The sequence below is a fragment of the Myodes glareolus genome, chromosome 1, assembly GCF_982192425.1.
Source record: "Myodes glareolus chromosome 1, mMyoGla1.1, whole genome shotgun sequence".
Lineage (NCBI taxonomy): Eukaryota > Metazoa > Chordata > Mammalia > Rodentia > Cricetidae > Myodes > Myodes glareolus.
This window is the reverse complement of record NC_142026.1, coordinates 130,436,898-130,464,647: the sequence shown is the minus strand read 5'-3', so window position 1 is coordinate 130,464,647 and position 27,750 is coordinate 130,436,898. Positions and strand designations below refer to the sequence as shown.

General features: G+C 39.8%; 1 protein-coding gene across 2 annotated transcripts in view; it reads right to left on the bottom strand.

The window, feature by feature from the left end:
• Nucleotides 1-331: 331 nt before the first annotated feature.
• Nucleotides 332-27,750, bottom strand: part of Oprm1 (opioid receptor mu 1) — a 57,052-nt gene continuing 29,633 nt past the window's right edge. The window contains exons 2-4 of one of the 2 annotated variants that reach the window (XM_048420046.3): nt 22,690-23,042; nt 21,332-21,852; nt 332-1,948 (exon numbers count right to left, since the gene is read on the bottom strand). In XM_048420046.3, the coding sequence (XP_048276003.1) occupies nt 1,910-1,948; nt 21,332-21,852; nt 22,690-23,042 (913 nt within the window). In that variant the 3' untranslated portion in view covers nt 332-1,909. Of the gene's footprint in view, nt 1,949-21,316; nt 21,853-22,689; nt 23,043-27,750 lie in introns of those variants that run through there. The other variant, XM_048420054.3, reaches the window with a different exon arrangement.

Sequence of the window (27,750 nt, the reverse complement as noted above, 5' to 3'; positions counted from 1 at the left end):
CACCCAGAGTAGATCATTGTACAGAAACGATGAGAACTGAGAAGGGGCGCTGTGCACAGAAACAACACTGCGCTACCCCCAGAGAAAATGTGTGTCACACAGCATCCTGGAAGCAAGAGCGTTCTTCCTCTGCACTTACATTCAGATACTTCACTCTCCCTAGTGAGTCTCATTTGCGAGATCCGTTTTAAAACCCTGAATCTTTTTAAGATTTTGGTTTTAGTTACTTCTATCAGAAAATGTAAAAACTGCAATACAAAGCCCATCTATCCTGGGATGTAGCATCTGAGAAATGGATGTTATTAGAGGCATCATTGAAAGGAAACATTAAAACACTTATCTTCGTTTATTTTCCTCCTCTAATGGATACATGGCTGGGTCCATGTAATTATAGCCAATCAGATCCGAGACAGTAAATCCAGTTATTCTGATCTATGACAGCTGTCTTCCAGAAACTGTGAAGCATATTGGTGTCTTGTTGGACAGATAAAGGGATACACAGTTTACAGTAGTATCTGCTGGCTGCATGCAGACTCTGGAAACCTTGTCAAGAGCAGGCCCAAGGGTCTTGTTTTCTACTTCTATCCCCATAGAAGATGACAGAAGTTCAAAGTGGTGAACTCCCTTGCATGGGTCTTCTGACTTGGCTGTTATTCCAGATCTAAAATTGGGCGACTGCCAAATCCCAACAGCATGTCATATCCAAAAAAAAAAAAAAAATCTACTCAGGCGGGACTTTTCTCAGAGATGTTACATCGAATATTGACATCTTATCAAGAAATCTTGATATTTAGTCAAGAACAAAAAAGACCAAGATAATGATTATGACATGACAAAAAATGCAAATCTTTAGGAAAGAAGGTTTGGGTATTGTTAATATTTCATATTCAAGTAACTACATAGGATTTAGGAACAGATCACATTTTTTTCTATATAGTTGTTTGAGTCTGTCTTGTAATTATGTTTATTGGGTCCATATTTTTAAAAATGCTTAAAGTTTCCTGTCACCTAAGAAAACATCTGTTGTTTTACCATGCTGTTTCAGAAGGCATCAGAGAAACTAGTATAAAAGAAAGCATGCAGTATGGCAATGTTACGGAGAAATAAAGATAGCAAAATTTGTGACTTCTGGCTTGGATGGCATGATGAGTTCACTGGGTAACTTTGTGAACTTAACTTGGGAACACTTGGAGGACAGTGAGGGAATTAGGGAGGCCATCCCCATATTGTAACTCCCAGAAAGTCATTTCAGTATGGAAATCAACCACTCTGCAACTGACACCGTGTTTGGCATCCCTTTCATTATCATTAGGGAGCTAAGGAGAAAGATACGTTCTTTCAAACAATACAAAACCAAGAAATGGAGGTGGCCCTGATATCTTAACTAGACAATGATTTCAAGGTGAACATTGTAGGTCAAACATAATACACTCCCTTACAAAAGACCAGAAAGACTGGAACTTTCCATAGAAGGTGACTGGGTCAGAGGTTAGAGGTAGCATTTACTTTAGGGTTTACTATAATGAACTCAACAATTGATAGTTTCTCTTTGATAAGGTCAGAAGTATTTTCTTGAAAATAGAAATTCTACACACGGAGAGGTCATCTTCTGTGATGACCCCAGCTCACATACCATAGAGTATTGTGGTCCACTGGGTATGTTTCTGGTGGTCCTGTATATGAGCTGGATTCAGTAGTATCATATAATATCTTCCTTCTGAGTGCTTGGTACAGTATGAATGTCTCTCATGTGCAGGATGAAGTAGTCAGAGAGGGCAGACTTTGAGTGATGCAGAATCAGGTGGTTTCTTAGGAAACCAGAGCCTCCTACACAGCCCAACCGCAACCGGATTCCAAGTAGACGGTGGTCCCTAAGCTCAGCAAGGCTCTGGATGGCATGGGAACCGAGTTAGGGCAATGGAGAAGTTTCTGCTTCCAGGTTTTCCAGCTGAAGGAAGAAAAAGCAAAGACAGTGAGTGCTTGGGGACTGTCAGAGGGCACATTCATGGTTATTTTCTGGATTTAAAAGCTGTCATGTGCATCTTTATCTGCAACCCATTTTTGTTAAGTGCTCAGACATCGATCAATATTTTCGTTAAGATAAATGTCTCGGGTCATTACAGATATAGTTTTACATTCATTTCATTATAAAACTGTAATTGATAGTTTTCTTGAAAATTTTTATTTATGTTTCTTCAGCTAGAATTATACCAAGTGGCCCAGGCTGAGCTTAGATTAGAGATCCTCCTGCCTCAGTTTCTTGAGTGCAAGGATTACAGAAATATGCCACTATAATAGGCCTTAGAAAATACATCCTAAATAAAATTCTTTCTCTTTGTTTACATTTTTCTTTCCTTGACCTCGTTAGTGACTGGGCCAAAATCCCCCAAAAAGAAATTTGAATGACTTTGTTTTACAACTTATTTCTAGATGAAAAACATTTTTTTTATTTTACATCCAATTCTTAAAGTTTCTTTCTGTTTTCTCATCAAGTTGTGGGTGTGGAAGACATTGTCATTCAACTCCCAGTGTGAAGCATGCCCATTGAACAGTAACAAGAATTCTGCCTGGGTGTGTGAGAATGTTGTGTGGATTTTCAAGTAAGCTAAGAGGATTATGAGAATGGAATGTCTTTCAATGAAGCAAGTTATTTCTCCTGTTATAACTGGTGAGCTATGAGGGTGTCTGCATGGCAGGTATAAAAGGTTGCAAGGGATTTTTACAAAAATTAACTTATTTGAGTAAATTTTGAACTTCAGGAAAGGTGCAAGAGTTGAGTGGTACAAAAGATGGTTGTTCACTGCTTACACAGATCCATCTGCTAACAATTATCCCACAGGCTTTTCCCCCTTTCGTCTCTTCTCATCCATGTGCACATCTATGTGTGCACATACATTCACACATACATTTTTAATCCATTTAACGTCATGCTGGTACGTATTTCCTAAGAACAAAGACTGGATCCAATTGATTTCATCATCAGGTGGGACAGCTCATCATGGACTGGAAAGCACTGAACACTTGCTGCTTGTGCCCTGAGCGGACCATTCCTGTGACCTGTCATGTAGGCAGCTGAGATGGCACAGACTAGAGCAACCCTGAGCACTATGTCAGTTGCTTGTTCTCAAGGAAGCATTGGTTGTTCCTCCCTCGGGTGCTGAGACTTTGGCTTTGGGTCTCCCAACTGTGACAGAACCCACTGCGTGTGTAGCTGCCATCTGGTCTCTTTACATTACCCTGTAGGGTACATGAATAGAGGAAGAGGCACCAACATGCTCACAGTCTGTTGTTTGCTGCACTGTAGTGAACTGAGTCTTATTATCTCCTCACTACAATCTGTGGAGTGGCTGCAGGGAAGCCACCTGCTTGCTTAGTCATCTCCTTTGGAGTCTGTTACCTTTCGCCATCTTTGAAGAAGTCGGGATCCAGTGCCAAGTATAAGATTTAGGATGTCAAGGTAGGCAAGGAACTTTTACAAGAGAGAAAAGTCAAAAGTTCATGGTCTGTGTTCAGGCACATTTGGAAAATGTTCTGTGGCTTGTAAAAATGTGTTGGGGGGGGCAATGAATTGTCCACCTCTCTCCTACCTCTAGATAAAAATGAGTTGGGATAAATGTGTGGAGGCTGAGGAGAAGGGTAAAATTTAACAAGTGTGTATAGTTGCTGCTTGGGGTGGGGGTGCATACTATGAATCCTATCAGGAATTCCTAAGACTTAAGTTGAAAGTAGAAACATCTGAAAGGCAGCATGTCCCCCAAGACAGTGTCACAGCACAAACCAGTATTGATAGGGAAAGGAATGGAGAATAGGAATTCTTTGACTAATAATTTATATGCTCTGAACTGCTGGCTTCCCATCATTGTGAAGATGGCTGGCTCATAAGAGACCCTATATTTAAGGAGAGAAACTATCATCAACACAGACTCACATCTCACAATGAAGATGACTATTGATGACTATTCTGAATTTCTGTTTTAATCACTATTTATGATCAACATGTGAATATTTCTCTTCTTGATTCCATGGAGAAGCTATTCAAAATGTGAAAACTGATAATTCTCTCAGCTCACAATGTGCTGAATGGAAAGACCCTCCCTCTCTAGGAGTATAATTACTGAGTGTGTAAAATTACCCTTCTCTTTGCAAAGTCAAATCCTTCACACACCCATTCTTGCTAGATCTTACACTGACAAGGTGCATTCTTAGGGCCATAAGCTGCCCAGGAGAAAGGCTCCACTCTAAGTCATGTGATATCTCTGAAATCCCAAAACAGAACCCAGAATGGGAGCATCCAACTCATTCCCAAAATGCCCAAGGCAAGATGGGTCTACCCGTAAGGACTGGGATACCCAAAAAAGATTCAGTTTGTACAATCACTAGAGAAGATCTATCCAAACATACACCATCACCCCCATTCTCTGAAAAAAGGAAGATGGTTGCCATAGGTTAAAGCCTTGCTTATATGGGACATGGTTCTCTTTTGGAGATTATTAGAAGAACAGTTACATGTGTGACTGCCTTAGAGCAGTTGCTTCTTTTATCTTGCCTGAACTTGGTAGACCAGAGAACTCATTCCATGAAATGGAGATAGGCAAGAGGGGTTGGAGTGAAGTTTAACTTCTATCCTTTTTTTTTTTTGAAATATGCCTTATTACTAAATATTGAGTTGTCTTGTAGGGCTAGCTAGGGTCATACATTTAACCAGACAGACTTTAAATAGTACGATAGGGCTTGGAGTAATTGGGAACATGCGTGAGGCTGATTGGACCCCTTGCTAGGCACTACTGTCTCTTTTTCTACTGATAATTGGCATGCTCGTCTTATAAATGCTTGTGATTTTCAAGCAGAGAGATTTTCGCCTTCTGCAAGAATCATTTGTAGAGAAATGACCGTGGGAGACATGCAAGGAGGTCATAGTTCATCTTTTGGTTCTCTTCTATGTTTTAAAAGGAAGTAATTTAGAATTTCTAGGAAGAGACTAGGACACCACAAGCCTTGATGAAAGGATACTAAGCCAACAAGACTAATGAAAAATGCAACATCTCAATACAATCACCCTGTGTGGCCAGTGACAAAAGCTAATGGAATCTGGAGGCTTACAGTGGATAGTTGCCAACTGAATTCAGTTAACGTGACAGCACTGGCTGTTCCAGTCTATAGCCTGCAGTCCTGGGCACTGTGATTGTAAAGGAATCAGCTAACAGTGATAGTACATGCTTTGGCATGTTGGACTTAGGTCTTAGTTACTTTTCTATTGTCATGAAGAGACCTATAAAAGAAAGCGTTTATCGGGGGTTTAGTTATAGTTCCAGAGGGTGAGTCTGTGACCATCATGACAGGAAGCATGGCAACAGGCAGGCAGGCAGGCAGGCATGGCAATGGAGAAGTAGCTGAGAGATTACATGTGATCTACAAGCAGGAGGCAAAGAGAAAGACATAGAGAGTAGAGAGACAGGGACACTGGGCTTTTGTAAACTAAAAGCCCACACTATGCCAGGGAAACAGCTCCTCCAAGACAAAACCTTATAATTCTTCCCCCAAAACAGTTCTATAAATGAGAGACCAAGCATTCAAATATATGAACCTGTGGGGGCTGTTCTTATTCAAACCATCACAGTATCCAGATTGCATTTTTCTCAAGCCTATTGATTCTTTCCCTGACTCAGTACTCCAGATCATGTTATTGCGCAACCCAAACAGAAGAGTCATGAACAATCGTGAGTCACTCTGTGTGTGTGCTGGGAACTGAACTGAGGTCCTCTGCAGGAGCAGTAAGTACTTGGTCTTAGCAATTCAACTGTCCCTACAGCCCCTGAAGTACTGTTTGAATTCTGCTGTGGCTTGTTACTATATGGGAGAATCAAAACACAAGCCAACCCTGTTTTCTCAAACCTGAGCTGGGACCATTATGTTGATGATTTTGTGGTCATAGGCTCCCAGTAAATGATCTTGGGAAGCTCATTAGGTCTGATAAGACACAATGATCAACCATTTATGTCAAAGCCCTTAGAAAAAGTATGGTCCATTCCTAGAGACATCAATGAAATCATTTCTACCCTTGGCTTACCATGATCAGAAAGGAAGCCTGGTACTGAATGGGACTGTTCAGATGTTATCTGTGCATTTATCCTGTTGAATTAAATGGGAGTTTCATCAAATTTGGCTGGGAACTTAAGCAGCAGAAATGACATTGGAAATGATCCCAATAGATCAGCCAGAAGCCCTTTTTGAATTGCAGGTCTCTGGGAATGGAGTCAGCCCCTAACCAGCTTTATGTAACCCTTGGGATTGCAAACCCATATGTCCTGACACCTGACATTAGCCACTTTGTCAGTGGAAGAAATGCCTTAGACCCTGAAGATACAGGGAGGACATAATAACATTCCTGTTACCTCACAGCTTCAGTCTGGCCAAACAAACTCATGACTCACCAGAAATAAGCAGTGGCCTGCCAACTGTGCTATGGCTGCATTTACCACCCCTGTCCACCTGCTGTGGGAGCAGAAGAACTGCTGTTGGCAGGCTTGGCTCTCAATGATCCTGCTGTGCCTGACGTTATTAGAGGCAGCTCTAGACAATGAATCCCTCTTGCATGTGAACTCACAGAGAGTAACGTTAGTTATGCTCCTGTCCATGACCTTTCTTGTGCTTCTCTTGACACCTAATGCTATGTAATGTATAGTGCCTGGACTGCGGCCACTGGGTGACTGTGGCCATCTGGTTTAGCAAACCAATGCAATGACAATCCAAATCAAGTTTTATCAGTGACACCTGACAAGGGTTACCCACCCCATTCCATTTTATGTTTATATGAAAGGCAGAGAGAATCCCATAGGGTTTCTTTCCAAGGGCAAGATTGCTCTTGGACTCATTAATTTTTGTGTGTATATCCATGTGTGTAGAAGGCAGATCAACTTGGGTTAACGTTCTCTATTGTTCTCCACCTTATTTTTAATACATGGACTCTCATTGAATCCTAAGTTCAATGATTTGATTGCACTGGCCAGCTGTGAACTCGTCTGGTTTCTGATCCCTACCCCTAGGATTACAGATGCTTCCCCCCAGGCCTGGCTTTTAGACAGGTGCCAGAACCCAAACTCATGTCCTCATTTTGTCTAGCAAGCACTGTATACACTGAATCATCTCCCTAGACCCAAGCTCATATTTAATGACCCCACCACCCATGATATTGGCACACCATGTAGGTATTTTCTTTATTGAGACTCCAGTTAAAGAATACAGATCAGTAAATATATGATTTCCTTCTTCTATTCAGCATTGTGAGGACTGTCCCTGATATCAGAGTTCAGATTCTAGAGGTAGTCCAGGCTTCTGTCTTTCACTCTACAGACAAATGCCAATGAGATGGAAAGAACCTCAGAAATGAGCAGTTGCATCAGAGCCAGCAGTTTCTGATGCTATATGGGTCTCTGAATTGGCCTCATCCCATAGTCTGGCTGAACAGAGTGGACTTGATATGGCTTCCAAATGCTTTTGTTGTTTTTGGATTAGTACTTACAATGTGCTGGCACAATGTATGCTAACTGTGAGTAAGGAAGCTAAGGGGTTATCTAAAATTAGACCTATTAGTCTTCTCTGGGATGTAGTTGAATCTGCCTTGTGTGGCGTAGTACATGGTTAATCTAAATACTACATGTCAACCTCATCCTGTAAATGACGTTCGGTTGACAGTAGTACTAATCAAGTGTTGATTGAAATAAATGGGGACAGATCTGGTCAGAGCATTTGTAAATGACCAACCTTTGCCAGTAAGCCACTGCCATGTGGCAATATACAGATTAATAGAAATGGGCTAAATTAAGATGTAAGAGTTAGCCAATAAGAAGTTAGAGCTAATGAGCTAAGCAATGATTTAATTAATACAATTTCTGTGTGGTTATTTTGATTCTGGGCGGCCGGGACAAACAAGTGGGCCCTCCTCCTGCAGATTAGAAGTAATTCTAGAAGATGACATCCCCTCTCACAACAAAGTTTGTCCTCAGGGTTAGGGACATCATTTAGGGATTGATTATAATTAGTATAGGGTTGGGGGGCAAATTTTATAGGCTCAGGGACCTCTTTGAAAAAAAAGGGAAAATTGGATGGGATAATAGATTAGTATGAGCTTACTCACACTAATAATAATAGTGAGTAATAGAGTGAATACTTGTGAGTTATTATTTATAGGCAATTACATTGGTATAGATTCTTGTATATTGATACAAAGTTAAATTATTTTGAATATTATATGCATACATGCACAGTTGTTTATTGTATAATATTCTAATATGAAGTCTTAGTCTTTAAGTTATATAGGTATTAAGAATTATCTATCAATAGTCATCTATGTTTGTCACACTTATAGTTAGACTGATTAGGTTCTTTAGATACATAGAGATTATATTCTGCATATATAGGTAATCTTCAGCCACTTCAAATACCTGTAGAATATGGCATTTAAATAACTTGGAGTTCTATTGAAGTGAGACATGATTAGTCCTGGCAGCACCGATGTAGTCCCAAGAGAATGTTGAGCACCAAAGACACTCCACTTGGTGCTTGTTTTCTTCTTGGCAAAACTGGTCTTTGGGCAAAGAAATGCCTGTGCCTCAACCACTGACAAGGTACATGGTATCTGGAAATGGATAAGCAGGACTGTCAAATCTTGCCAAGACAGGGTAAGATGGTTTTGAAAATTTTCCTGCCTCTGAAAATGGTCAGTCAGTTATTCTAGGCCTTAGTCAAAATTGGTTGCTTCAACGTTTCAAATGAGATTTTGGGTGATTGCCCAGGTAACCATTTGTCTTTATCATTTGTCGCACATTTTGGAAGTTGCTTGATTGCACTTCCTGCTTATTCAAGTAATATTACTTCCCTTCTCGGATCTTAAATGGGGTTGAAGACTAGAGAGTTGTAGTTATTTTCATCTCATGACTTGGCCAAGTTATTTATTATATAAGACTTAAACTATTTAGGATAGGATAATTATTGAATATATTTGTTCTTATTGTACATAATTTTGTATTAGGTTTATAACTCTCTTATTTAAACAAAAGGGAGATGTGCTGTAGGAAGTCTTACAGACAGTGGTTACCCACCCACTGGGGTGTGGCCTCTTATACTCTATATGCCGATGTAGAGCATGCATCTGGCCTCTCTTTTGGCTGCAGGATTCAGTTTCTGATCTCTGTTCAAGCAGAGGATTCTGATTTGTGAGTCTACCCCTAAATAAATAAATGTCTATTTCTCAATTCTGAGCTAGTGTGAGATTTCTTTTAAGCATCCTTCTTCACCTTTTGCTCTGGGCTCCCATGTTGTGGTGCAGCTCATCATGTGTGCCAGAGTTCTGGTCTCACTGTGTTGTATGGTGAGGCACAGGGCAAGGGAACTTCACTGCCATGATTGTGACTCTGCTGTCTTCTTGGATTTTCTGAGTCTGTTCTTACCATCCTTGGATGTGTGGTAAGCTCTTGCTAAGACAGCAGTATTACAACCCTACAGTGGGCTTCTTTCAGACAAGAAGGACATTGGAGCCACACATGTCCGTGGAGTTGGTGGTTGACATTAGATACTACCCTCAGATCCATACATTAGAAGCATAGATATAATTCTCTGTTAATTTTTTATTTTATGTCAACAGTCTTTTAAACTGTAACTTTTCCAGGAAGTCAACTAGAAAATCCCCTTGAGCTCTGTTTTACTCTATTTTTTTTTAAAATAAAATGTTTGAAAAGCTTTTAGGCTTCAAGGTGAAACTTATTTAAAGAATTTTAGTTCTTCTCCATATAAAGCATGAAGTATTTCCCGTAGGTTTAGGGCTGAAGAAAATGTAAGAGATTATGTTTTTCAACCTTTTCAATCTACACAAGGAAATATACCCTTGAAAAGTAAAGGGATGCGCCCTTATGCACTGCATGAAAACGTTGATTTATTTAATATTTGATTTTGCAGCCCTCTTCTGCTCTTCCACTTTCTCTCCCCCATTTGCAAAGCCATCAAAAGTTGAAACTGAAGCCAGTAACTGAATCGGTTCCTTTGGAAGCTGATCAGTGTTTGCCCGTAATAGACTTCAAAAACCCCATTCATTAGAGAAATCATAAAACCAGAATCAAACAAAAACCATTTAGAGTCGATGACTCATAAGCAACGATCTCAGTGTTCCTAAGTAACAGCCTTGTCCTTTCTTCAAGGCTCATTGCCTGAGTCAGGCATAGTGGGATTTCGACTGATTCCTGATTATACAGAATAATCCATATCAGTCCCCTCTTTCTGATGTGGGGACAGGATGCTTCATATAGTATTTCTAAAGCACACGGATGCAGATGGGTTGTGCATAGGACATTCTATTCCAGGAGAAAAGTTGATGCATGGTGCATCTTTCCTCTAAGTTCCCTAGATTCGTTTTCACTACCACTTATTACCCACTAGGTCTAATGCAGCATGGGGTAAGAAAGTTGTTTAAGCACCCATGTCTGTCCATCTATCTGTCTGTTTCTCTCTCCCTCTCCCTCTCTCTCTCTCTCTCTCTCTCTCTCTCTCTCTCTCTCTCTCTTTCTCTCTCTCTGTGTGTGTGTGTGTGTGTATGTCTTAGAACATTTGCACATGCATGTGGAGCTCAGAGGGCAACTTTGGGTATCATTCCTCATGTACTGCCCACTGTTCTTTGAGGCAGAGTCTCTCAGTGACCCTCAAGTCAACCTATTAGGTTAGAATGGATGGCTAGACATTCCCATGGACCCATCTGGCCACATTTCAGAATGCACACCACCATGTTCAGCCTTTTTGTGTGGGTTCTGGGGTCTAAACTCGGGTCTTCACGCTAGCAAAGTAAGCACATTACCATCTGAGTAGTTTTCCTAGTCCTTGTTATAAAATTTCTAATCATCAGTGATACAGACAGGCAAAGAAATGCAGCAACATTTTTACCAAATGTGGTAAGTCAGTGGTGGAGAACCCTGTAGTTTAAAGGATCTTCGTGTGATATTCTGGATGCTTCCTCCTGCTTTTAATGTGGGTTGAATTTTGTTCTTATACTACACCTTTTCTGTGATGGAAGAAATCTTAAGTGATCATGTGTTTTGTTTACTGAGAGACGCTGGCCCAGACTCTGAGTGATGTCATCAACTAAGTTCTAATTCTGGGGCAAATGAAGTCAATTAACTTCTGGTCATGGAGCAGTCGCTTCAAATGCCACCAGCATAGAATGTACTCAGTCTAAGGGTTGTCAGTGGGGTTGGCACCAGAAGCATGGCACCCGCTTTCCAAGCTTGCATTTGCCAGAAGGAGATATAGTATCTTTGGCATGCTTCTCCCAGCTCTGTGTATGTTCTTTTTCAAAACAAATCTATTTTCTGCAAAGATATTGTATCCAAAACAAAAAGAATGTGTCACTTATAAGGTTTACTCTTAGCAACATGCAATTTAATTAGGCAAAAACATATCCTAAATCTACACAGACTGTTTCTCTCATAATTACAGCCAGAGAGTGGTAAGCTTCAAAACAAAGCAAAACAAAATTGAAAACCCAAACAAAGAACAACCTGCTTGGTTTTCAGAGAAATAAAGTTTACGATTTTGCTTGTATACAGATGTATTCAGAATACTTACTAAAATGCATGGGAATGAGAGTTTTCACAATCAATTTTAGAATTCTGGCGACTGTCTGGAATTCTGAGACACTGCTATCTATTTTCATGAGACATTGAATGGCAGATTGATTCACAGCTTCAGGCCTGATGGTCTCCAGTGGGCTTGTCAAGTCTGATAGAGCAAGGCGCCTCTCTGACTATGGGGTGTGCACATTGTGTTACTTCTACAATAAAAATAAATTATATGCTTTGATATTTGTCTGTTGAATTTTGATTTTCCTTTTATTTGTTTTCATGGATGGTACTAACAGTTCACCATAATAGTGTTCCACAAGAAGCTGACAGATCAGAAAAACACACCATCTTAATTCCCTCATTCCCTTTGCTGCCCTAAATATGGAGTCTTAAGATGCAGAATCTATCACTGTCTCTTGAATGCAGGAATAATGCACAACCTCCCACCATCAGAAACATCTAGGAACAAGGACATCACAGAATTGCAAAACTTGGAAATGGTTTTTCTTTTCTAAACTGAACAAATTGTACATGTGAATCAAAAACACTGTAATAAGTTTGTATTTTTAATTCTTTCTTTGGTTGTGTTGAAACAAATACCTCCCCTGTAACTTTCTTCTTGGCATTATTAGTGGAGTGATACTGGATAGGATCAATTCACTGCTCCAATAGTCTAAGTATATGGTGATTATCGGGTCCTTTGAAGTCAAGTCTTTTCCTGGTTTGTGTATTCCAGGTAACACATGAAGATATTTCAGGTAACTACATGAAGGTATTTTGACTCCGTCCATCATTTTGTTCGCTTATCTAATTTGCTTATTCCATTACTGAAGTGTGAGGCCTGCCTGTGTGAGGCTAACATTTCTTTAGTACCAGGTACTAATTGTCTTTCTGATCTAGTTACCATGGTTTAGGTGCTTTGGTTCATGCTGCCTGTCATGGGGGAGTATTGAAGGGGGGAGGGGAAAAGCAGGGAGGGGAGCAGAGAAAAATGTAGAGCTCAATAAAAATCAATAAAAAAAACTCCTCTGAGGTCTTGAAATATCTACTCTCACACTCATTTTGCTTCCATAATTCAATTTTTGGACTACACATTTTCTCCAGTAACCTCTGTATTTCTTGTTTTGCATTCTAGTATTCTGGGAACCTTGTCTAATCAGTTGGGTTATTCATGCTATTTCTCTACTGACTGAGGCTCCTAAGAATACAATGAGATAAAATTTTATAAAGCTATGTCATGACATCATTAAGTTCAGACCAGGACTAAACACAGTATGAGGTTATAGATATTGGTAGAGACTTTCAAATCGTATTAAAACCCTGGTCATTGAGTTGACCCAGCTGTGCCATCTGGCGGTTGATCTCATTCTCTATAACTTTGCCATAAGCAATCTTTCTTCTCCGAGGCACCTGCTTCTTCTCTCTGTGCCCTAGGTTCTGGGACAAGCTTACAGTGCTAGGTATTTGCTGAGCCTTCAGTTCTTTCCCATTAATCTTGGCACTCTATTTCCCCGATATGCCAGAGACTCTTCTCCTTGGGTTATGATTTATGTTTCATGAGTTGTATTTCATCAAATCCTTCAAGGCTTTGCTATCACCAGGAGATCTGGCCACATTCAGACCTTCCCAGCATTAACAACACACCTTCTTGGCCCTTAATTCTTCCAGAATAATGGTTAAAGCTGTAAGTCATTTTCTCTGTCAGAGAAACTCCAAGTTAATCTGAAGTTTATGGGCTGTGAATGAGACTGTATTTAGTAATACTGAGGGAAATTTGAATATGCTGGCATTTTAGCTGAAATCATAATAAAGAAAGAAAGTGCAGCAAGAAAGGGATTCTTAGCTGTAAGTTATAATAGATGCTAAGCAGTTGATTATTTGTCAAATGCAGAAAAGTCATATCCCGTTCTGTATTTATTAATTCTATAATTTATTAGTTAGATTTGATTGTTGTAAAAAATTTTTAAAAAGACTTTTTCTTAAGATATTATTTCTTAAAGTCATCTTCCATAAACTCTGCTTGCTTGTCATCTCTCTTGAGGGCACCTATTTCGGCACAAAGACCAGTCACTTATTTCTTTTGTTTTAAAAGAAATGTACATATTTAAAAGTCCCTAAAATCCAGGGATATTTAAGTTTCTTTGAATCAAAAGAAGCAGATGATTTCTCCTTTATTTATAAACCAGCTTCTTGATTATTATGAAGACTTGATGATGTGGGGAAAGGAGGCATAACCCAGGTGGTCAGGGCTGGATTCCATACATGTTATCATGAGATTTCCAGTGTGTGCATGTAAAACAGAACAGTCAGAAGTAGTGGTTTGGGAACAGAAAATGGATGTACAGGTTAACCATCTTTCTTTCTTCTCTTTCTCCTCCTTCCTTCCCCCATTCCTCTCTTGTCTTTCTTACTCCCTTCCCTCCTATAGACAAATAGCCCAAATTATTTTTCTATACATCTGTTCTTGGACCCAATTATTTCAGACTGTGTCATAATGTTCAGCTTGTGTTCCATAGAGATCTGAAAATTACATATAGTTTTATCAGGCACCCACTGGTCATCTCCTGTTACTTCAGTTCCAGGATGTCTGATGCCATCTTCTGGCCATGGTGGGCATAGTACTCACATATGCTAATGTTCACACACACACACACACACACACACACACACACACACACACACACACTTTTAAAAAACTTCAAAATAGTAAATTTAATAAATGAAAAATTTGTTTTCATTAAAGATGGTTCCAAATTAAATATTTACCTTAACTTCAACTTTAGCCAAAAAAACCCATCTAATTTAAAAATAGTTTAAAAAGAGAAATAGTTGCTCTATTTAAAGAGTTATGTATAATAATGGGAAAAGGAAGCACAAGGAAATTAAATGCTTCTTCTAATCTTTGAAAATTGTAAATTTATAAATTGTTCATCTAATCTTTAAAACTCTCCCTACCAAAAAAAATACACATCAAAATCACCATAAAACAAAATGGAGAGAGTCAGGAAGTTGATTGATTGATATTGAGCCACATTGATTGACATCCCGGTCATAAAATTAATTGTAATTTGACTTAATTCTCAGTCACTGCATTTTAACTATGACCCTGAGTATGTTCATCCATAAACACTGTTTTCTACAGTTATAGAAGTCATAATACATACTGCATATGAATAAATAATATACTTCCCTGGCTACAAACATATCTATAAATGTTACTAAAGCCATGCGTGCAAATATACATATTTTTAATTAAACAATATTTTACTATTATTGTACTTAAGTGATGGAACATACTAATTGCTTCTGTTATTTGTCGTATATCTTTGTGTAAGCCTAGGTAACTCTAGTTTCATACAAGTACACACACACACACACACACATATATACATACATACATACTCATTTATAACACACACACACACACACACACACACACACACACACACACACACACACTATGATTGAACCATTTTCCTTTGAACCAAAGAACTGAAAGAAAAGCCATCTTGGTTTCATTCACAAAGAATGCATTAATGTGGCCCAGTACTGTAATTTTCTGAGCTATTCTCATTTCGGGCTTTTGTCATGGAATTGAAATCATCTTCTTCCCAAATCATCTCTCTATAGATGTCCTACAAAAAAACCATGAATCCAGTATTTGATAGTGATGTAGCTCCTTTGCAAGATCAGGCTTTTGCATTTTCTTCTCTGGGAATACCATAGTTTTACAGCTTGTTCAAATGCAAGTCTCTCCTGATATTTGGCCTGCTTCTTGGAGTGAGATGCTTGGGATGCGAAGAAAATGTCTTCAGAATAGTAATCAGAGGGTTTAGGAATGGCCTTGCCATGCCAATGAGAAGAAATTAACATGATATTAACTTTACCACTGTTACATGACTTAACCCTGTAAGGCTCATTGCTAAAAATGACTGCTTGTTTTCAAACATAACAGTATTATTTTATAAATCTTATGTTTTCCTTTGGTGAGAAAACATAATAATTGCTCATCAAATACGGTAGTAATTGGAGGAAAGGTATAGCTCTTTACTGTGTGTGCATATGTGTGTGTATATGTTCTATGAATGCATGTTCATGCTATATGGACATGTGTGTGTGTGGGTGCGTGTGTGTGGGTGCGTGTGTGTGGGTGCGTGTGTGTGTGTGCGTGCGTGTGTGTGTATGTGTGTGTGTGTGTGTATGTGTGTGTAGCCAGTGGTTGAAATTAGGGGATCTTTCTCTATTTCTCTTCAACTCATTGTTTTGGGCTAGGAACTCTCCCTCTCACTAACTGGGAGCTTGCTGTTTTAGATCCACTCTAGGGATTTGCCTGTCTCTCTACCTGTAGTGCTGAGATTACAGATATGGACCACATGACCTGGAGATTACAGATATGTGTCACATAACCAAGAGATTACAGATATGTGCCACATGACTTGGAGTTTTAGGTGGGTGCTAAGGATACAGACTCAGATCTGTATCTGAGTGGCATTTTGACCACTATTTAAATCAGAAATTTTGGTATAGTGTTTTTATTTAAAATGCAGATTCTTGGCCCCACACAATGAGCCATGATTCCTTTATGGATGTCTTTTAGATCCTGTGTTGTCTGGAGTTCAACATAAAGGCAGAGAATCTCTGGCTATGGTCATACCATGGTTACAGAAAGAGGCATAATATTGGGGTGAGAGGTGCAGAAGAGAAGAGTTCTCAATTATTCTTAAAACCCATGGTTCTTGTCTAGAGTGCACCTGTTACTGATTATTGGGTATTGTATTTAATGTCCACGAGCATTTGTCCTCTCTTTTTTTATCTGTCAGAGATGCTATGGCAAAGAGATGTGCTGGACCACACACAATCATCTTTTAATTTGTATGTTGGTATAGGAAAGCATCATAGCATTCTTTTATGGTTATTGTTGTTGTATTTAAATAATAGCCACGTTAACCTAACAGAGTCACCCCCTCTCCTTATATGATGTTAAACATTTTCAAAATCACACAGATATCAAGTATAAAATGCCTTAAAGGGTAAGGTTGGGTAGAAATCAGGCAGGAAAAGCCCTCAGTGGATAGTGCCATTTCAGGTCTGAACGGGACTCATGTTACATGCAGTTCATAGTGGCAAGTGTTCTGTCCAGTGCAGCAGGACAGCAGGATGCTACGTGGGTGGGGAAACTCAATTGTAACAGGAACAGATGGAACATAAATGCTTTCATTGGGCCCCACCTAATCAAGATAAAAAAGTCCATAAAGGCGACACACTGAATATAAAGCCACCATGGGTGCTACAGAGGGAACAGGAAGCTGAACCTGGGATGAACAAAGTCCAGAGGAGAACATTACCCTCTCCCCATTCTCAGTAACAGCAAGACTTCTTCAGGGCAGTGAATCCAAGTCTTGGTCTTTTAAAGTATCTTGTTAAAATTAAATTAGAAGACAATTTGCAAAGTCTAGGTTATGTTTAGAATACCATGGGCTAGGGAGGAGAATGCCTACTGCTCATTGTTTCTGAAGGGTGGACCCCAAATTTCAGTGTTACAGTGTCATTTGAGTTACAGTTGGTTATATAAGAAAGATGTGTTCCATATACTTCTCTCTACAAAATACCACAACTCTCCCCTTACTCAGCCATTCTATAGATATCTGTGGAGTGTTTTTTAATGTTTCATGGACTGGGCTACATAGATAACAGAGGTACAAGAAGAAGCAAGATGGATGCGTGCCTGCTCTCAGAAGCAATGGGGTGGCTGTTTACTCCAGCCTGAACAACTGTGACCACAGTGACTTTATCTCTTCCCTCTCTCTATCTCTTCACAAGATGACCAGAGTTCCTGTCTTCAGGAGTTAGACCCCTTCTCCCCCATTCAAATCTAGGTTGATGGGTTGTTTGATTCATAGGAAGCACGGATGTAACTTTGTCATTTACTTTAAGAGTTATATAAGTGTGGGTGGATATGCGTGCATGCAGAGGCCTGAGGTTGATATTGGGGGTCTTTCTTGATTACTTTCCATATGACTAATTGAAGTAGGCTCTCTTGATTGAGCCAAGAGGTCACTAACACAGCTGGTTTCTCTAGCCAGCTTTCTCTAGAGATAACCATCTCATGCTTTCTGAGGGTTGCAGCCATAGGCAGGCTGTGGCTCCCTGCCCCTCAGTATTCATATGGGTTCTGGATATCTAAACCCTGGTCCTCATGCCTGTGTAGCAAGTACTTTCGCCACTGAGTCATCTCCCCGGGACACTGTCTATTTCTGTCACCAGACCTGAAGAGGTCTGTTTGCTTTTCTCTTCTTCAGAACCTGTGGCCATGATGAAGGCAAGCTTAAGACAGCATTCTAGAGGATAAGTCTATGGATCCAGCCACTCCTCTTAGATCAGGGGGCTCATAGCCCCAGCAGGGACTGGCATGAGTGAGAACAGCTAAAACTGACAGCACAGGCAAGCCTGGCCCAACGTACTGATGCATGACACAATTATACTCTATGTAGATGGCGGTTTCTAGACTCTAGGTTTTGGAATATTTTGCTGTACAAGAAAAGCTTAATTAGATGCCTTCAGCTAGAACGTGTGACTCCAAATTTATGCCAGGCATAGAAATTTCTTGTATGGCTTATCAAATTACCTTGGTAACTGCCACATCGTCACTTCACTTTGTGCTGTGTGGACATGGCCTCAGCGCATAGCTGTCAAAATACAGACACTCTCGGGAGGTTTGACATTGGATCTCTGGTCTGCAGAATGGGAAGTTGACTAGTGTGCTTGGCGTGTGACACGTGGAATATAATATATATTTTTTTGGAGAAAACACAAACAGACAGAACATAAACATTGATCACCACGGCAAACTACTCATACTTCTAACTAAAAAGTTTATGCCAATCCAGTAAGTCTTATTTTCTAACAAGAAGAGTATTTTATAAACAAATGAATGAATAAACACAAAACCCACAGTAACACTAATGTGGGATTTCCCTCTGTATTCTGGGAATATCATTGGCTAATAGACAACTGCTTTGGACCTATAGCAGGGCAGAACTTAGCTATGCAGGGAAAACTAAACTGAATGTCAGGAGAACGAAGGTGGAGAGAGAGAGAGAAGTTATGTAGCTCCGCCAGAGAAAGATGGTGGGAACTTTACCCGGTAAACCACAGTCATGTGGTGATACACAGATTACTAGAAATGGGTTAAATTAAGATATAAGTGTAAGCCAATAAGACATTAGAACAAATGGGCCAAGCAGTGTTTTAAATAATATAGTTTCTGTGTGATCATTTTGGGTCTGAGCTGCCAGGTGGCCGGGAAACAAACTAGCAGCCTCCTCACAACAGATCTGATGAATACCTGTTCATCAGATTTGGACTCTGTTTGAGCTAATCTAATGATTCACATAGACAGAGCCACGTAGTCAGACCTCCTTTAGATCTGGTTGAAATGGTTGCCTGAAAATATCCACCATAGGATTTTCTATTGTCCCAGACATCTTCACATGACTGCCTCAACCCTAAAGAGAGATGGGTGAAAACAGCTTTGATTTCTGTTAATTTTCAAATATGTCAGAGCATCTTTTCTGCTCCTTGCAGTTTCTCTTCTTGGTCCAGCTCTCCCAGCTGGGCCTCTGGGAAGCAGCCAGTTCCAGGCTAATGTGCTTCCCTGTTATCTGATGCTGACGCCGCTCCACAGAGGCAGTGATAACGATAAGTGCTAATTGGATGTATTTCTAAAGCAATCCTTTTAGTTACTTTGGACAGAACTTCTCCAATTAGCTTCCCTTCTCTTCTCTGGCTGTGCAAGAACCACACTGATGTGCAATCACTGGGTTTGGAAGGGAGTCAAAGGCTGTCTTGGAGAAGCTGAACAGCAGTCTTGTGTAAGTCAGGTAGGGGCTAAACTGGAGAGATTGGGGGCTATGCTTCCATTAGAGGAAGGTCAGTGTGGGTCAGGCAGGGACAGAAGGCCCAACAGTGTCCTACAGTAAGCTACCAATCAGCCATGCCCTTGTAAGCTTGGGAAGAAAGAACCAGCATGGCACTTGGGGAAGGGAGGAAGAGCCCAAGCTTCCCTATTTCCATCCTTTTCTGTACTGAAAGTAAACTATTTCAATGCAAAGGATTTGAATCCTAGCTTGGGACAGGTAGTTTCAAATTCTGTCCTCTAACAGGCTACCCATGGGTTGGAGAAGAAAAAATCATTTTAAATCCTTAACCCTTTTAAAGTGACGCACAAGAGTTTGAAAGCCATGAAACATGAAGGACTGCTTAGAAAAAGGAACAGGTTATATGTCAGTGTGGATAACAATGAGAGGGAGACGTGGGGAGGTGGGGAAGCAGAGCAGAAACCCATTTCTTTATGACTTTGATTTCCGAGCTGGAAACAGGGACATAAATTTGTTAATATGTGCTTTTGCGACGGGAATGAATCTGCCACCATTACCACATGCTCTCCAGGGGAACTGGCTCACATGTTTTATGTTAGCCACGTGTCTCATTTAGGTATGGGGATTCCATGTCTCCTGAGGCCGATTCATCTAGGTTGTATAACATAACTATGACCTTGTTAGAAAGATGAAGCCTTGGCTAGGCTGGGTAGTCGCAGTTGGGGTGAAAAGGGACATGGAGAGATGGGTATGAGGAAGAGACAGCAAGTAGGAATAGCTACCACTGTGGTGATCAGGCCTTCCTTGGGCTGAACTGCTGGACTCTGAAGTCTTTTGTAAAAAGCTGCTGTTCTCATAGCCCTGCCCCTTGAGAATATAAACTTGACCCAAAATTTTGACCCAAGCATTTATTTCACAGAAGTCATGAACTCCAGTTCCATGTTATAAAATTTCATATGCTGTGGATTTTTTTTCAGGTGTGGGGAAGCATTTTGGAACACTTATTTAAAATTTATTGAAAATTAAGTCATACGTGTACTGACGTTTTAGGTTAGATGTCAAATTATTGCAAAGTGGTGAGTTAGGAAGTTCTGAGAGTATTGGAGATAACTTCTTCATTTCTTGTATGGTTATAATATCATGGGTAAATCTTGGATCTTCCTGGGACTCTCCTGGACATAGAAAGGAACACATGTCCAAACATCTAATCACTCTTAAATAATTTCTAAATAGTATGGACGATGTTTAAAACAGATTTCTAACCTAATAGTTAGCAATATGCTGGCATTTGCTCTAGTGTTCAGACACCAGTTATTACAAACCAAAGCCTTAACAAATACAGATATGGGTATACTTTGGTTTGTTTTTCTCTTTTGTCCTTTTCCATGACATTGATTTTTGGGAATATCCTGTATTTATGACCACAGCAGACAAGGCTCTTTAACAACAGAATTGGAGTGTGGTTGGCTTTTAAGTGACAGAGATATTAGTGTGATATTGTTGGGATATGGAAGTTTCTATTTGAAACAAGTACTCCAAAGTAGAATTACATCTATGATGTATTACAGTCATTAATTTTGCAAAGAAGACAAGGCTAGGGGGATAGCAACTTTTTGCAGCTTGATAGATGGTGGGTCATCATATTTTTATACCTAAATAAACATGTAAGTATATGTGACACATCTTTCTGACATCACGATGAGAACTTGGTCCCCTCCTCCCTCTCTTCTTGGGCCTGGCCTCAATTTCCCCAGTAACTGGTAACTGATCTCCTAAAAGTTTTAAATATTGGATTGCTACCAGGTGATGTATTTTTTTAATAAGCTATCTGTAAGTCTAGAAAGCACATACCTGATGGTTAGTTCGATCCACTGTGTTAGCCGTGGAGGGGTGGTCTCTAGTGTTCTGACGGGCTCGAGTGGAGTTCTGCTGTTCGATCGTTGAGGAGGTTGGGATGCAGAATTCTCTAAAGCAGCGCTTGAAGTTTTCATCCAGGAATGCATAAAGAACAGGGTTCAGGCAGCTGTTGGTGTAACCCAGGGCGATGCAGAAGTGCCAGGAAACCGTCTGGAAGGTGGTCTCTGGAATCGTGATCAGGGCTTTGATGATGACGTAGATGTGGATGGGGGTCCAGCAGACAATAAACACGGCCACGACTACCAGCACCATCCTGGTGATCCTGCGCAGGTTCCTGTCCTTTTCCTTGGAACCCGACAGCATGCGCACGCTCTTGAGCCGTAAGATCATCAGTCCGTAGCACACGGTGATGATGAGGACCGGCATGATGAAGGCGAAGATGAACACGCAGATTTTGAGCAGGTTCTCCCAGTACCAGGTGGGATGCGAGAATGTGAGGGTGCAATCGATGGATCCTGGAAGAAAAGAATTTTCAAGGAAAATTAGCAGGGACATTTAGTTATAGCATTAGGTACTGGAGATGCTCCTTTGTCTACTAATAGCTTTGACCTGAGTTAAGTGAAGGTTGTTGCTTACACAGATTTGTGAGGAAAGAATGAAACTAAGAAGGAAACTCATTTATTGATTACAGAGAATTTACTTCCTTTCCCCCTTCCTACATTTCCCATTTTTCTGTCCATGTGTATCACATTAAGATTTTATGAAGTGAGAGTTATGTACGTTTTGCGATGAATCAGACACTTGTGAGATTTATGCTGTTATAAACGTTATAAGTTTATAAGTTTATATTTTCTAAGGTTCCCGGGAGTTTCCTGCTAACGAATCTTTCCCCTCCACTTCGGAATGGTAGTTGCTGTTAAGTCAGGACAGGTAAATTTGTCAATTGCTTGAGAATTTAGAGCAAGTTTCAGTAAAGCGTTCTCTGGACTTAAGCTTAAATTATGTTCGGAAAAGCTATGCTCCCATGCATTCAACATTTTGTTGAAGTAAGTTCAGAGAAATCAGCAATATGTAGACCTTGGTCCTATTAAAATTCCTAGAAGGCCTGTAATTATAGAGAAATCTTCCCATTTCAATGTATTTGAAGGTCTTTTCTTATTTTTATTATTTTAGTTTCTCTTATTATTTTATTATTATAGTTAATTAATTAACCAATTTCTTAATTGAAAGTACAGTTTGACAAAGGATACTGTGCCATGAGTTCTACTTGGCTCAGGATATCACCAAGACATCAGACTAGACTTGGCTCAGGATATCACCAAGACATCAGACTAGACTTGGCTCAGGCTTACCATGCCTGTATTTTGTGGTTGCCATGAACATGACAGGCAGACCAATGGCAGAAGAGAGGAGCCAGTTGCAGACATTGACAATTTTGGCGTTTCGGGGGGTACGGAAATCCAGGGCCTTGACCGGGTGGCAGACAGCAATATAGCGGTCCACGCTCATGGTGCAGAGGGTGAATATGCTGGTGAACATGTTGTAGTAATCTATCGAGATGACAATCTTGCAGAGGATGGTTCCGAAGGGCCACGTTCCCATCAGGTAGTTGACACTCTGAAAGGGCAGTGTACTGGTTGCCAAGGCATCTGCCAGAGCAAGGTTGAAGATGTAGATGTTGGTGGCAGTCTTCATCTTGGTGTATCTAGGAAACAGGAGAACAGTGGAGGGATTATGAGAGACACCATCTGAAAGACCGGTGTCATTCCCTTAAGAGAACATCACTTGGTAATGGAAGACCCTGAGAGTAGATCCAGGACTCTGTCAAAGTAACAGTTGATCGTTTATAAATGAGTTCTCATGAGATAATAGTAATTTCCCTAATTGCAACTTATCTTTTCTATAAAATAGTTATTACAATAGAAAACATGGCAATTGTGGGTGTTGTTTATTTACTTGAGACAGTCTCATGTACCCCAGACTGGCCTTGAATCTGCTATACAGCATGACTGTTTGAGCTCATGATCTTGAACTCATGAACCTCCTACCTCTAACTCTCAGGTTCTGGGATCAAAAGTGTGCACTGCTATACTTAATCTGTTTCTTTGTCTTTAATGTAGCAATTGCTGGGATTGGTGCAGTTGGCAAGGGGAACTACCAGAGAGTGGATAATGATACTCTGGATATAAGAGAATATTTTAGCTATATGGAGAGATTTTAAATTATCAAACACTACTGTGGTACAAGGACATGTGTACCTTTGCATGTGTATAGATACATATCATAGGTACTTCCCTGTACTAGAAGCTCTGGGGCATGGCAATGCTCATTGGTAAATAGAGCAGGTGAGGGACAAGTAAGGTGGAAAGCATTCCAGAAACCCATATTTTGTCTTAAAGTTCAAAGAAGAACGTGGTGATAAAAGTAGATCATTCTAGAAGGAGAATAAGAACTCTGCTCAAGGTGTAGAGTTGAAACGGTACAAAGAATATATTTGGCGTTCTGAAGGGTAATATTCTACCAGGAAATGGCAGTGAGTATGAGGGGGAAGTAATACAGATGCCAGGAGGTAGGGAAAGTGCATGTGATGATGAATAAGCCCTCACCCAGTGGTGATTGAAATTTAAGACATTTTTGGCTTTATTTTTAATGTCTTTATTGAACTGTCATTGACATGCAAGAAATTATACACAGTGAGTGCAATTTGGCAAGTTTTGACATATGTATATCTGTGAAGTCACTGTCATCAAAATCAGTTTTTGGCTGCATGCATCAAACGTCCTTTCCTTTGTATTGCCGAGAAGTTTGTCATTGTGTGACTATACCTCAGCTCCACAATCCATTAATTTGTCAATAGGAAGTGAGTGACATATAGCTTTTGGCTGTGGTTTATTAATCTATTGTGAACACTCAGTTAAAAATAGAATGCACTTCCTGTTCTGGCTAAATAGCTAGGAGTGTTGTTTGTCTTGCATGCAAACAGAAAGTTGAATGATGAGGTAGGAATGATACGCAGAAGCATTTGTAATAATAAATTAGATTGATGATAGAACAATCCTGTACACAGCTACCACCTATTGCTTTTCCCAGTTAGTATTTATGTACTCAAATTCTGTAATAGTATCCCTAGAATTATGCTAGAGAATGACTTCCTTGCCATTCTCTGGGAGCTGTGCCGTAGGCTCTACTATTGGTTCAGGTCACAAAGATTTTAAGAGATGGAGATAATAGGAAATAGAAATGACCTCTGGCCTAGTGGAGCCACTGTGGTTTGATTTTTTACATGGTTCACAGATTCACAGTGTGAATATATTCCCTTTATTATTAGTAAAGGGGTCTTTTAGGAAACAAGAGTAGCAGGAGATCTTTAGGCTATTGATTCAGGATTTTGTCCTCAAAATGAATTGGCCTAGTCATTCCAACCCTGGTTGTTACTTGAGAGAAGAATGCTATAAAAGGGTAAGAATGAGCAATGCCCATCACCATTCTGGGCTTCCTCCAGCCATTTGGCACCTTCTGCTAGCATGAACGCCTGCCATGACATCATGATAGGCAAGGTGTGATTCAAAGAAGGGCTCTCACCAGAGCTGGTGCCATGTTGATTGGAACTTTAGCCTTTAAAGTTGTGACTTATATAAACCTCTTCCTTTTTATATGTTATCTGGTCTGAGTTATTTTTCCATAAACATTGGAAATGAGCTAATTAAAAAACTAGAGGTTTTCTCCCTCATGGGAAGATTTTTAAATAGGGCATCAAACCTGACAGTTTTATAGCCTATAGTTGTTGGGAAAACTCTTCTGAAAATGGGCTTTCAAAGCCCCCTGCCTGAGGATTTTAAAGAACACAAGAGACTGCAATACTTGAAGCAAGGGCTTCCCTGGACTTTTTATTTACAGAAGCTAGTACACTCCTTTAACGTTTCAGTTTGTACTTAGAGGCTTTCAGTCAAGCACGGTTAAAAATCTAAGTCATTCAGCACCAAGCAGCTCATTTCTGTGGGATTTGGTATTCTAGAGCCTCTGGTATAGGGCCTTAATTCAATGTTCCAAGACTATTTTGGTCTCCATGAACAGCAGGGAGCTGAACCACTATACTATTTCCTGGGTACCACCAGGACCAACCAGCTGAGTCTGTTTCCTGAGTTCCACTTTGGACACCTGGCGCACCCTGCAGAACTTACAGAACAATTGGTGCATTTCAGATGCAAGGTGCTGTGGGATAATGCTCTTGAACACTGTAAAAATCTGTCACTCACATTGGTTTTTTAAAAAATGCTGATTGAATAGTAACCAGGCAGGAACTATAGGCAGGGTAACCAGACTAGAAGAATTCTGGGAAGAGGAAAGGAGAGATGCAGTCCAAGCCAGATGCAGAGGAAGCAAGATAAGAATACCTTCCTGAGAAAAGGTACAAAGTCACACGGCTAAACATAGATAAGAATTATAGGTTAATTTAAGTTGTAAGAGCTAGTTAATAATAAGTATGAGCAGAAAGTCAAACAGTTTATAATTAACATAGGCCCCTTGTGTGTATTTGGATCTGAACAACTGTGGGACCAGATAGGACAGACACTTCCCTCCTGAAGGCCATTCTGAGTTGTTCAGAACTATTACTTCCTTCAAGGACTTTAATATAGAAGGGTAGAGACAGCCAATTAGCTTGAGATAAGTCAATGGGATTTAGTAAAGACCATATACCTGACAAACATAAAGCAGATAGTTTCAACAAAAGCAAATGTTATGGAAATCAAATCATAATAACAATTTTAAGTTTCTAAACTCATTTACTTTAATGTTCAAGATATTGAAACAATTTTGATGTTGTGATAAATGGAAAGATTTCCCCCAAAGCAGAAAATGATTTTTTAAGATAAGCTATCAATGCTAGGCCTGTGATCTAAAGGCATGCCGTACGACTTTAGTCACGCTCTAGAGAGAGTACCTTCAGGCAGCTTTCTGACCCATTCTACTCTTAGCATTTTTATTAAAACTTATTTGTTCACTTAGAATGCATAGTTTATTTCAGTTAAAAAATTATTTCCTCCCTTGGAATGAGGTGCTTGTGCAATAAAATTTGGTTAGTATTTATCATAAATGGAAAAGTGAGGGGAAGGTATGCAAAATTTTCAATTCTGCAATGTACATGTTTGTCACAGTATCATATGAGATTAACACATGGTTAATGCATGCAATATTACTTGTCAATTAAATCAAACAAAGCAAATATTATAAAGATCTTTCCAATGGCGTTTTATGGAAGCACTGATATTTAATTTTTCTTATGAGGTCTGTACACCCTTTCTCTGAAGTGAACTGGAATTTCAATGCCAGTTACTCATGCTTTGAGTCATTTTAGTAGCTTTCTAAATATATGAAAGAGAATTATAGGGCCTGGAGGTTTGCTGATGCCTTCAGTGTATTTCCACAGTCTTTCATCTGGAGAAATGGTTTGCTTGGGGACGGGGTACTGCTACTCAGCTAAGGAGCCTTTCATTATGTTCTGCTCTGATGTGGTGGTCTGGATGTCCTCTTAAGAAACTTAGGTGAATTATCAGAGACACACTAGATTCCGTAAGGAGTAAAGAAGCCAGAATTAGCAAGTAGACAAAGATGTAAGATGTAAGATTGTCTTTGCCATTCTCTTTGCTTGAGCAAGTCTCGACAAAACCTATGAATATTAAATGCAATCCTTTCTCCATCCTTTACTTTCTCTACTTCTTACTGTGCAAGGAGAATGGAAGTAAAATGAAGGAAATGAGCAGGCACAAAAAGTGAATGAGCAAGGCATATGGCCTGGCAGACTGTCTTCTGGACTCCCATGTCCTTCCTGGTGTTGGTTGCACCTTTCTCTACTAAGCAGTGACCCAAATACTTGCTTTCTAGTTATCCCGTTAATAAGTTCATAAGAAATACTGAAAATAAATGTATTCTAGATGAATGATTAACTATGTTTTGTAAACTCAAAGGCATAACTATGCAAAGTCACTTCAAATATGTGTTCATCTTAGAACTATCAGTATTTGACCACTTGGGTATGTGTACAACCCATGTCCTAGGCTGGGGTGAGGCTGTGCAAAACCTCTTTCATTGGTCCCTCTCTATAGTCCCTCTCACATGGCAGATACACATCTTTTTGCTTCTAAATGTCTATCCTTTGCATGTGGTTACAAAGCAACTACTTTCTGCTGCTACACTTGTTTTTTTGTTATTTTCCTGATTATTGCTACTTTCTAAAACCTCACTGATTTTAGTTCACTAATGGTAAATGAAACTGTAGCAATCCAACTACCTGTGTGGTGATCTACCAGCATCCTGGACAATCTTTTCTCTGATTTGTTTATGAGTTAGTTCTTCAAATGGTGATGACTTTTAGTTCAGAAACAAAACTGACAGAGTTTGAAAACAACAAGAAT